Here is a 12,934-nt window from a genome sequence, read left to right on the forward strand (position 1 = left end):
AAAAAAAAAACACCACAGGGTAATGGAACATGCTGAATGGGGAGGTCGTGGAAGGGGCATTTGGGCAGCATCTTAATGAATGAATGAACAAGTGGTGTGTGTGTGTGTTTGCGTGGAAGCAATGAGACTAGCTGGGGAAGACTGTTCCAAGAGAGGACCCAGTTCACGCAGAGGTCCTGAGATGAAAGTCTGCTCACCCGACAGAAGAGCCTGCTCCACCAGACAAAAGCCATTCATTCCTCCTCTGTTTTTAAAGCTTGGAGATTTCACTGTAGAAAATAAAAGAGAAATACAGACAGATGAATGAATATAAAATATGGTAGGTGGGCCACTTTATTAGTACAGACATAGGAGAGTGAAGGCTGGGGATAAAGGCAGTTGTCCAGAGGTTTTTACAGTCCCTTGTGGTGGTCCAGGCAGCCGACCAGTCACAGCTTTGGAAATGGGAGGCCATGCACAGGTGGCTGAGAAAGGACCTTGGGATTCTGATGACTGACAAAAACACAATGAGAGAGAATCCAGGGTCACTGACTCTCATAAATGCAGACAGGCCGGAAATTGGCGTCTGAGAGGCCCGGCAGAAGCAGCCTGACCCGACTCGTGCACCAGGATTCAGCCCAGAGCTTCGTGGTGTGGAGACACTCTGGGCCTCTGTTCTGTGGCAGGCGAGGGCCTGGCCCTGGGGCCTGGATGCAGAGCCAGGCAGACTTAATGAAAACCAGACTGGGTCTGGCCTCAGAAGGAACAATCTTGGAGGTTTGGGAAATGTGCTAAAGGAAGGGAAAATGTGTTAAAGGCGGTGGAGGAAAAGTTGACTAGTAATGACGTTGGAGGAGGGAGTGCATGGTTAAGCCCCTGGTTGGCACATCACAGCGAGTGATTCTGGTCCATGAAAGACCACACTCGATTGCAAACCAGGAGGAACGCTGAGTTTGAGAAGGCAGTGAAGTGGCCCGTCAGCTTTGTTTGGGGTGTAATGGTTCATTGGGGGAAAATAAGTTCAGTTCTGTGACAAGTATGAATGAGTCTGGACTCTGTTTATAAAACAGGAAAGGGAAGAAGGGTTCATAGATGGATAGAATCCGAGGACCCTCACATGGCCTTGATCTTCCCTAAAAAGATAGCTTTACTAATTGCAAAACTGTAGGAAACGGCTGGTTTTGTCAGAAAGATTTCAGTCAGTGGCGCAAAACAATGGACTTGTTGTGGAGATACATGCACAGCTAAATACATGTAGACAGCATAGCTAGACATGGTCCAAAGAGAAGCAAGTAGAACAGTCTTAGAGTTTTCAGCCTCAGCACTGTTGACACTTTGGACCAAAAGATTCCTGGTTGTGAGGACCGTCCTGTGTATTTTAGGATGTTGAGCAGTATCCCTGGTCTCTACCCACCGGGTGTTAGGAGCATCCTCTGCCCACAAGTAGCGGTCACCAAAAATGTGTCCAGACCTGGTTTAATGTCCCTTTCTGGGTGAAGTTGCCTGGAGTTGAGAACCACTCGCCTAGAAATTAAATTGATCTGAGAAAACTTCAGGGAGTATTCTTAAAATCTTCAAAACCTGCAAAGTAGGGCAGATCATACACAAGCTTATTCATCAATTCCCTAACTTGTAGGGAACAAACTCTTGAAGTTGATTAACTTTAATTGAAGTCTTCTTTTTCATGGTGAATAAGATTCTGTAGAATTTGCAAGTGATAAAAAAATATATCCCAAAGGGTGATATATTGACTCTTAGAAATTATTAACTGGGAGTTCCCGTCATGGCTCAGTGGTTAACGAATCTGACTAGGAACCATGAGGTTGCAGGTTTGATCCCTGCCCTTGCTCAGTGGGTTAAGGATCCGGCGTTGTCATGAGCTGTGGTGTAGGTCGCAGACACGGCTCAGATCCCACGTTGCTGTGGCTCTCGTGTAGGCCGGCGGCTACAGCTCCAGTGAGAACCCTAGCCTGGGAAACTCCACATGCCGCAGGTGTCGCCCTAGAAAAGACAAAAAAAAAAAAAAAAAAAAAGAAATTATTGACTATTTTATGGGAAGGATAACCATATCTTTCCACCGTACATTCCCAGTTCAACCAGAGAGTGAGTTTTGGCTTCAGGTATAGAGTGATATTTCTTACTTATCATAATTTATAGACAAAACAAAAGTTTGCCTTTAGGTGGATAAAAGTGAAACACATTGAAAAATGAGACAAGTTGAATGGAACACGTTCCTTTCAAACATTGATGGGTCCCTCTGTTTTCCTCTAACATGTTTTTTTCTCTCTTCCCAGGCAACATTGGAAATTCTTTTACAATTGATCCCATCCTGGGCTCCATAAAAACTGCCAAAGAATTAGATCGAAGTAAACAAGTGGAATATGACTTAATGGTAAAAGCTACAGATAAAGGCAACCCACCAATGAGTGAAATGACTTCTGTGCGAATCTTTGTCACCATCGCTGACAATGCCTCTCCCAAGTTTACATCAAAAGAGTATTCTTTTGAAATTAGTGAAACAATCAGCATTGGGAGTTTCGTCGGAATGGTTACAGCTCATAGTCAGTCATCAGTGATTTATGAAATAAAAGATGGGAATATAGCTGATGCCTTTGATATTAATCCACATTCTGGAAGCATCATCACTCAGAAGGCTTTAGATTTTGAAATGTTGCCCGTTTACACATTGACAATACAAGGAACTAACATGGCTGGTTTGTCTACAAATACAACTGTTCTGGTGCATCTACAGGATGAAAACGACAACTCCCCAGTTTTTATGCAGTCAGAATACACAGGGCTCGTTAGCGAATCAGCTTCAATTAACAGCGTGGTCCTGACAGACAGGAATGTCCCATTAGTTATTCGAGCCACTGATGCGGATAAAGAATCAAATGCTTTGCTCGTCTATCACATTGTTGAACCATCTATACACAAATATTTTGCTATTGATTCTAGCACTGGTGCTATTCATACAGTACTGAGTTTGGACTATGAAGAAACGAGTACTTTTCACTTTACTGTACAAGTGCACGACATGGGCATACCACGTTTGTTTGCTGAGTATGCAGCCAATGTGACTATTCACGTAATCGACATTAATGACTGCCCTCCCGTGTTCTCCAAATCCTTATATGAAGCATCTCTTTTGTTGCCCACATACAAAGGAGTCAAGGTCATCACAGTAAATGCTACAGATGCTGATTCAAGCGCATTCTCTCAGTTAATGTATTCCATCACCGAAGGCAACATTGGGGAGAAGTTCTCAATGGACCCCAAGACCGGGACTATAACTGTACAGAACACAACTCACTTAAGGAGCCGCTATGAGTTAACTGTCAGAGCTTCTGATGGCAGATTTGCAAGCTTTACCTCTGTGAAAATTAATGTGAGAGAAAGCAAAGAAAGTCAGCTCAAGTTTACTCAAGACTTCTACTCTGCCACAGTGAAAGAGAATTCTACCGAAGCCAAAACGTTAGCTGTCATTACTGCTATTGGGAATCCAATCAATGAGCCCCTGTTTTATCATATCCTCAACCCGGATTGCAGGTTTAAAATCAGCCGCACTTCCGGAGTTCTCTCGACCACGGGGATACCGTTTGATCGGGAACAGCTGGAGACCTTTGACGTGGTGGTGGAAGTGACGCAGGAACGGAAGCCTTCGGCAGTGGCCCATGTCGTCGTGAAGGTCGTCATTGAAGACCAGAACGACAACGCGCCGGTGTTTGTCAACCTTCCTTACTACGCCGTTGTCAAGGTGGACACCGCCGTGGGCCAGATCATTCGCTACGTAACCGCCATTGACAGAGACAGCGGCCGGAATGGGGAAGTGCATTACTACCTCAAGGAACACCATGAACATTTCCAAATTGGATCTTCGGGTGAGATTTCGCTGAAAAAGCCATTTGAACCTGACACCTTAAATAAAGAGTATCTCATCACAGTGGTTGCAAAAGATGGAGGAAGCCCAGCTTTCTCGGCTGAAGTCATAGTTCCCATCACCGTCATGAATAAAGCCATGCCCGTGTTTGAAAAGCCTTTCTACAGCGCCGAGATTCCAGAGAACATACAGGTGCACAGCCCTGTCGTCCACGTACAAGCCAACAGTCCAGAGGGGCTGAAAGTGTTCTACAGCATCACGGACGGCGATCCTTTCAGCCAGTTCACTATTAACTTCAACACCGGAGTGATCAACGTCATAGCGCCTCTGGACTTTGAGTCCCACCCGGCGTACAAACTGAGCATCCGAGCAACTGACTCCCTGACCGGCGCTCACGCCGAGGTCTTTGTGGACATCGTAGTGGAAGACATCAATGACAACCCTCCCGTGTTCGTCCAGCAGTCCTATGCCGCCACCCTGTCCGAGGCCACTGTAATTGGAACATCTGTGGTCCAGGTCAGAGCAACAGATTCCGACTCAGAGCCAAACAGAGGGATTTCGTACCATATGTTTGGGAATCACAGCAAGAGTCATGATCATTTTCACATAGACAGCAGCACGGGTCTCATCTCGCTGGTCAGGACTTTGGATTATGAGCAGTTCCAGCAGCACAAGATTTTCGTCAGGGCTGTGGATGGCGGCATGCCCCCTCTGAGCAGCGAGGTGATTGTCACCGTGGATGTCACTGACCTCAATGATCACTCGCCACTGTTTGACCAACCAGTCTATGAGGCCAAAATTAGTGAGCACGCTGCCCACGGGCATTTTGTGACCTGTGTAAAAGCCTATGATGCAGACAGTTCAGACATAGACAAGTTGGAATATTCCATTCTCTCTGGCAATGATCATAAGAATTTTGTCGTTGACGGCAGGACGGGGATCATCACGCTTGCAAACCTGCGCCGGCAGGCCCTGAAGCCCTCCTACACCCTGCAGGTTTCCGTGTCAGATGGGGTTTTCAGAAGCTCAGCGCAGGTTCGTGTAACTGTGATTGGAGGCAATTTGCACAGTCCTGCTTTTCTCCAGAACGAATATGAAGTGGAGCTCGCCGAGAACGCTCCCTTGCACACCCTGGTGACTGAGGTTAAAGCGACTGACGGGGATTCGGGTATTTACGGCCAAGTGACCTACCATATTATAAATGACTTTGCCAAAGACAGGTTTTACACAAATGAGAGAGGACAGATCTTTACTTTAGAAAAACTCGATCGAGAAACCCCTGCAGAGAAAGTAATCCCGATTCGTTTCATGGCCAAGGATGCGGGTGGAAAAGTTGCTTTCTGCACCATTAACGTCATCCTCACAGACGACAATGATAACGCGCCGCAGTTTCGAGCAACCAAGTTTGAAGTAAACATCGGCTCCAATGTTCCCAAAGGGACGTCAGTCATCAAAGTCCTCGCCAGTGACGCTGATGAGGGATCCAATGCCGATGTCACCTATGCCATCGAAGCAGATTCCGAAAACGTTAAAGAGAATTTGGAAATTAACAGACTGTCTGGCATCATCACTACCAAGGAAAGCTTAGTTGGCTTAGAAAACGAGGTCTTCACTTTCTTTGTCAGAGCTGTGGATAACGGGTCTCCCCCCAAGGAATCTGTCGTCCCCGTCTATGTTAAAGTACTTCCACCGGAACTGCGACTCCCGAGATTTTCAGAACCATTTTACACCTATACAGTTTCGGAAGACGTGCCTATTGGTACAGAAATAGATCTCATCCGAGCAGAACACAGCGGGACCGTCCTTTACAGCCTTGTCAAAGGGAATACGCCCGAGAGCAACAGGGATGAGTTCTTTGTGATTGACAAGCAGAGTGGGAGGCTGAAACTGGAAAAGAGCCTGGACCACGAGGCGACTAAATGGTACCAGTTTTCTGTACTTGCCAGGTGCTCTCATGATGACTACGAGGTGGTGGCTTCGGTAGATGTGAGTATCCAAGTGAAAGATGCAAACGATAACAGCCCTGTCTTAGAGTCCAATCCCTATGAGGCATTTATTGTTGAAAACCTGCCAGCAGGGAGCAGAGTCATCCAGATCAGGGCGTCTGACCTGGATTCAGGAACTAACGGTCAAGTGATGTATAATCTAGATCAGTCACAAAGTGTCGAAGTCATTGAATCTTTTGCCATTAACATGGAAACAGGCTGGATCACAACCCTAAAGGAACTTGACCATGAAAAGAGAGACCGATACCAGATAAAGGTGGTTGCATCAGATCTCGGGGAAAAGGTTCAGCTCTCCTCCACTGCCATCGTGGATGTCACTGTCACCGATGTCAACGATAGCCCACCACGGTTCACGGCAGAGATTTATAAAGGGACTGTGAGTGAAGATGATCCACCAGGGGGCGTAATTGCCATCCTGAGTACTACAGATGCTGATTCTGAAGAGATTAACAGACAAGTTACCTATTACATAACAGGTAACACATTTACTGGTTTAATTTAAAATTAAATTGTATTGGAAGTATAAATCCTGAGATATGTATAGAAATTGGGATTTAACTCCCAGTGATTTTAGTATGTATCTAAAGTAAGTAGAAATAACATCTATTAAACTACATTTCAAGTTCTTTGCCTGAGCAAAGCCAATAGTTTCATTAGACTGATTTTGATTTTTGTGATTCATTCTGTTGTACTTTATACAGAGTGTATAAAAAATATATAATTAAAAAGGGAAAAAACTATAGTTTCAGTGAAGGCTAAAGTGTTGCTAATAGTCTATTTTATTTGGCTTAGTGTTATGTTTAAATAACATTTTAGTGCTGCTTTCTTTGTTTTTTGTTTTTTTGAGGGTGTGGTTTTTTGGGTTCTTTTTTTTTTACTAAATGGGCAAGCTAACATAACAAATTTAAATTAATTATTTTAAAAAAATCTTTAAAATCACAGTGTTTTATACAATTTCCCTTTTTACTTCCTCTTTTTTCAACAAATTTGACTGTCATCTTCTTCCATTGATTTAATAGGAGGAGATCCTTTGGGGCAGTTTGCTGTTGAAAATATACAGAATGAATGGAAGGTCTATGTCAAGAAACCTCTAGATCGGGAAAAAAGGGACAATTATCTTCTGACTATCACAGCAACTGATGGGACCTTCTCATCCAAAGCTATAGTTGAAGTGAAAGTTCTTGATGCAAATGACAACAGTCCTATTTGTGAAAAGGTAGGCTATTCTTTTTTTTTAAGATTATATATTACTAGTTCCAATTTCTTAGCTTTTCAGTAGGACTGTCATGTGGTGCTGTGCTGTAATTCAGATGTATTCCATTGTTCTCTCTCACGGTTTTAAGTCGAGATGAAGGTGGGGCAAGAGTTGGATTAGCTTCAGAACTACTTTTGGGGACTGCTAAATCACTGAAAAACCTCATTCAAAAATATTACAAATCATGGGTAGGATTGCTGTTGTACTTAATGCTAAACATGCTCTGTTAAGTTTTCATAAAGGTATTCCCATCATTTGGGGCCAGGTTACATATGGAGAAATAATAGGCCGGAAGTTCCTGATGCAAAGCTCTGTTGCTTTAAACAGAGTGTTTTTTGGGCCCTTGCTCTTCTGCTAGGAAAACTAAGAGATTCTCCGTGTGGCTTCTGCCCCTCTGGAGCCCATGATTTAGTATGAGGACAAACTATATCCTAAGGAAGAGCTGTCCCCATCTGAGGTTGCTCAGAAAGGGCGGGAGTGATCCCAGAGCTGCAGGATGAGAAAATGCTCAGCTTTGGGAGGTGGTGATAAGATATCCAAGAGCAGGTGTGGGAGGCGGCGGGGCAGGAGGCTACACTGGCTTGTCGAGGCTTAAAGGACGTTGCGGGGAGTTGGGAATCCCCGACGCCTTTCAGATGTGAAAGGTGGAGCTGGTGTGAACCAGGAGTAGAGAGAATCTGAATCTGGTGGTCTCATGTCCAGTTGGCTGAGGAAAAGTGAAAGCGGGGATGTAGGAAGTGGGTCGAGGTGCAGGGAACGAAAGGCAGATGATGCTACAAAAGGGAAACTGCTGGCACTTGGTCCCGCTTGGCCATGGCAGCGCAGCAAGCGTTCAGTCAGGATTATAAGATTACTCCTGGAGGGATTGGGAGAGAGACCAAAGATAAGTCTGGAGCGGGAGTCAGCTTTAGAGGAAGCACGTTGAGTTCTATTTCAGATTTGTGAAGTCTGAGGGCCTGGGATATGCGGTTCGATGTGCTTTTAGATGCTTAGAGGCTGAGGATGAATATGTGAATGTGGCCAATTCTATGGGTAACTGATAATTAGAGTCATTTGAGAGGATAGCAAAGAGGGGATGTTTTCTGGAAGGGAGGATTGTGGTATTTGTGTGTATCTTGTAGAAACTAAGTGTGTGTGTTTTATTTTTCAACACTTCTGTTACCTTTGGAATTAGTAGAATTAGGACTTAGAATTTAGTAGAGTAATAGAATTAGAACTTAATAGAAATTAATAGAATAATAGAAATAGAATTAATGATCATATAAATCATCAGTATTGCCAGACACCCCGTTTTACAGGTCAGAAATGTAGTTCAGTTAAAATCAAGCTCACATTAAGAAAATAAGTGTAACAACGTCTTGGCTGTTTGTCTTATGCTTTGGTTCATGACACGGATTTCTAAATAGTTGCAACTGGAAACAGCCATGCACTGTGTCTGAGAGCCAGGTCAGGGTTGAAGAGAGAGGAGGGTGGAGCAGGGTAATGGAAGAGCCCCGGCCTGAGCATCACTGGTTTCCCCGAGGCCTCAGGTGATCTGTTTTCTCCCACTGCCCAAGGTTCTCTTCTCTCAACTGCAGTTACTTGGCTGTGTGTTAAGAATGATGGCAAACAATTAATTCCTGTATTGGAAATAAGTAGACAGAATGTATCAGGCATTTATTCTCTCCAATTTTTAGGTAAATACAAAGTGCTAGGTATATTTTCTTATAAGAATTTAAATTTAGGAGTTCCCGTCAATTGAGCAGCTGAAACAAATCCGACTAAGAACCATGAGGTTGCAGGTTCGCTCCCTGGCATCATTCAGTGGGTTGAGGATCTGGCGTCGCCATGAGCTGTGGTGTAGGTTGCAGACGCGGCTCGGATCCCGAGTCGCTGTGGCTGTGGCGTAGGCCAGCAGCTACAGCTCCGATTCGACCCCTAGCCTGGGAACCTCCATATGCCGTGGGTGCAGCCCTAAAAAGCAAAAAAAAAAAAAAAAAAGGAATTTAAATTTAAATATGAAACCAGGTCAAAGACAAAGAATTCAGAATTACATAGGTTTTAAATGTCAGGTCAGACTCTTCCAGTGTATGGAGTCGTTAACTGTTACGTGCCTCCTCTTTGTTTTAAATGTGTTTGGTAAGAAAAATAATTTTGCAAGCTCCTCGGATTTTAATTTTAGTCATTTCCCATGTGTGGTGTGACCACAGCTAAATGATTTCTCTTATTCCCTTGACGGTCATGTTAAGTTTCAATGTTTTATGTTAACACTGTCGTTTAAAATCTTCGTAGACTTTATATTCTGACATGATTCCAGAAGATGCCTTTCCTGGGAAATTGATCATGCAGGTCTCCGCTACAGATGCAGATATCCGTTCCAACGCTGAAATTACTTACACATTATTTGGTCCAGGTGCAGAAAAATTCAAACTAAATCCAGACACAGGTAAAGGCGGAGTGTGGGGCAAAACTAATTGTGTTCCAATGGGTCACATATGCGGGTAGCTTTTAATCACACAGAAAACTTGAAATTACATTTTGTTCTTATCGGATTTACTCTTAATGCTACAAAAAATGGCACCTTTTAGAAATGTAAATAACAATTCAATGTGTAAAATTTGTGGTGAGATAAAAGATTATCAGCAACAATATCACCTGCTTGAACTGAGGATTTAAAATGTGTAAGTTTTTTATATCACCGTCTTTAAAAAAAGGCGGAAGTTAAAGTATATGTCAAACTTTCTGCTTTGTCCATTTTATATATAGCTTGTTTTCTTCAATTTATGACCCTAAATTTATAATTTAACATATTCATTTAAATGATTCATGGTATATTTCTTATTTTAAAATCGCTAGGGTTATTTTTCTCTTAAAATTTGTAATTTGTGAAAATGAGGGTCAAGTAACAGTTAAACTCCCCTCCCAAATTAATTATAAACATTCGAAGGAAGTTACCGTCGTGGCACAGTGGAAACGAATCCGACTTGGAACCATGAGGTTTCGGGTTCAATCCCTGGCCTCGCTCAGTGGGTTAAGGATCCGGTGTTGCTGTGAGCTGTGGTGTAGGTCACAGGCATAGCTCGGATCCTGCATTGCTATCTATGGCTGTGGCTGACAGCTGTAGCTTTGATTAGATTCTCTAGCCTGGGAGCTCCATATGCTGCAGGTATGGCCCTAAAAAGCAAAGAAAAAAAGAAAATTATAAACATATGAATCTAACTTTTGAGTCAGTTTTTAAATATTTCGAATTTGGTAATTTGGTAGCTGTTTTGCTTTTCAACATTATCTATAATGCAAGAGGCCCTGGCTTGAAATATTTTTTGACTCAGAGCTGGCACCTGGCAGGGTTTGAAAACCTCCAACTCAGATAGTTCCCACAGCTGTTGACTCTGTCACTGATAAAATTGTTCTCCAAAGGAAGGCTGTTATTCAGATTTTGTAAACGTAAGAGAAAAGCGGAAAAAAAGAAAAGGCGCTGTTGCAGTTCACGTCTTAAATTTCCAGTGCGTCCATTTATTTTCATTCACATTTAGGTGAATTAAAAACATCTGCTCCCCTCGATCGTGAGGAGCAAGCAACTTATAATCTCCTGGTCAAGGCCACCGATGGAGGCGGAAGATTCTGTCAGGCCAACATTGTGCTCACCTTAGAGGATGTGAACGACAACGCCCCCGAGTTCTCTGCTGATCCTTACACCATTACCGTGTTTGAAAACACAGAGCCCGGCACACTGTTGACAAGAGTACAGGCCACGGACGCGGATGCAGGTATCGGCATGTGATGCTTTTGCCGTCGAAAGATGCACTGAGACCTCAGGGGCCTGTTTTAAAACATGTCCCACATTCAGCCCATTTAACGTACCCTACGTCGTGCATGTTGAATGACTTATTGTTGTGTTAGCATTTTAAAAATGGAATGAAATCTTCAGAATAATGGATTCATTTTTAATGACTGCTTAAAGTCTTAAAATTGTGCTAAATGTGCTTACTGCTGTAGAGTATCTCTGGTGCCCCTAAAATTCTGGATAGTAATGAGATAAACTGATCTTTATATCCCATTGAGGTAATTAGTGAAGTGTTGTTTTTTGAGAATAAAGCGTTAGTAACAAAGAGATTTAATATCTTGGGAACATAACAGAAGCAAATGATATACTGTGATATAGTTTTATAGGCTTTTCAAATTTTTTATGGAGAAAATAAGACTCTAAGATATGTATTCATGGCATTTTGATGAACGAAAATAACTTATTCAGTCATTCTAATACTGAAGAATTAGATGAATAGTAAAAATGTTGCTTTTCAAATAAATCTTTATTACTGAGGCTAAATAATAAATAGGCTTAATTTTTAAAGATCTACTAGGTATTAGATAATTTCCTATGTAACATAGTCTTTTAAAGCCGGATAGCTATGAAATTATATTGTTTTAATTCAGAGAATTACTGACTTAAAAGTTTACATTTTTAAGAGTCAAGACTTTTTAAATAATATGTATTAGCATTTCCCTCTTTTCTTATGGCTTTTACATGTTTTTGTAAAAAAATTAATTTGTTTACATCTCTTGAAACGTTCCGACATGATGTCATGTCTTGACAGGATTGAATCGGAAGATATCCTACTCGCTGATTGACTCTGCTGATGGGCAGTTCTCCATTAATGAAGTATCTGGAATCATTCAATTAGAAAAGCCTTTGGATAGAGAGCTACAGGCAGTTTACACTCTAAGTTTGAAAGCCGTAGATCACGGTTTGCCAAGGAGGTTGACAGCCACCGGCACCGTTGTTGTGTCCGTTTTGGATATAAATGACAACCCACCCGTGTTTGAATACCGTGAATATGGTGCCACAGTGTCCGAGGATGTTCTCATTGGAACAGAAGTCCTTCAGGTGTACGCCGCGAGTCGGGATATTGAAGCAAATGCAGAAATCACCTACTCGATAATAAGTGGGAACGAACATGGGAAGTTCAGCATAGATTCGAAAACAGGTAACCCTCTAGGCAAACCAGAGGAAGCCCTTTCTGCTGCGGGAAAGGCTAGATTCACCTGGCAGTTTACCTGCTCACAAGTGACTGGTCTTAAACTATCCACAGGGACCCTAAAAAGAGGAATCTCAAGTTTTCTTGGTATCATAATTTTCAGTGGGATTCGAAGTGGTTTAGAAGACTTTAAACAGAAGTTCTATGTAATAAAATACATTTCTGGCATATCCATTATAACTGTCAGCAAGCCAAATGGAAAATCAAAGCATTACCCTCTAGTAATTTAGTCAAGATATAAGATGAGGTAATCGGTAAAGATAAAGAGTGGAAAATAGAAGATTTTGCGTAATGGCTCCTTTTTATGCCCCACGTGGAGCGCATGTGAAGTAACTTCTCAGATGCGACAGTGGTCTCAACCTCTTTGATCTTAGTTTCAATAGGGGCATCTGATAATTCGTTAAATTGACTTTTTCATTACACTAGTTGTGGACAACAAAGTCCACAGACTGAGTTCCTTACTGAGTGACTGCAACCAAGGTGAAAAGTCATTGAGCTGTTGACTCCGGCTGCATAAATACCTGTGTAGTCTGTTAATCTGTTGTTTAAAATATCTGTGAGTCTTAGAACATTGTAAAAATAATTGCTCCCTTCGAATATTGAATTGTGACTATTTCAGATGAAGGGTAGATATATGATGATGCTATTTTAAAATGTTATTATTAGCACATATCATCAAATTGTTATTTTTAGGGCTCTTTAGGATTGACTATAACGAAGTGAAAAGATGTTAAAGGAGTTAATTATTAAATCAGAATGGGATTTCATTAAAATGATAGGATGTAAATAGTTATTCTGG

At 42.3% G+C, this 12,934-nt stretch overlaps 1 protein-coding gene across 11 annotated transcripts in view; it reads left to right on the forward strand.

The window, feature by feature from the left end:
* The window catches only part of FAT1 (FAT atypical cadherin 1), a 131,858-nt gene that overhangs the window by 94,600 nt on the left and 24,324 nt on the right, over window positions 1-12,934 (forward strand). For all 11 annotated transcript variants that reach the window (XR_014831724.1, XR_014831723.1, XM_085002665.1 and 8 more), the window contains 5 exon segments: window positions 2,274-6,341; window positions 6,885-7,081; window positions 9,392-9,545; window positions 10,633-10,866; window positions 11,695-12,084. Coding sequence is in view for 9 of the 11 variants with exons in the window: in XM_085002665.1 (XP_084858791.1) it covers window positions 2,274-6,341; window positions 6,885-7,081; window positions 9,392-9,545; window positions 10,633-10,866; window positions 11,695-12,084 (5,043 nt within the window). In the remaining 2 variants the exon portion in view is untranslated.

This window comes from Sus scrofa, chromosome 17 (genome assembly GCF_054392235.1).
Source record: "Sus scrofa isolate SSC_HxYL_T2T_F1_AM1 chromosome 17, Sscrofa_HxYL_maternal_Yorkshire_Landrace_v2.0, whole genome shotgun sequence".
NCBI classification, from domain to species: Eukaryota; Metazoa; Chordata; class Mammalia; order Artiodactyla; family Suidae; genus Sus; species Sus scrofa.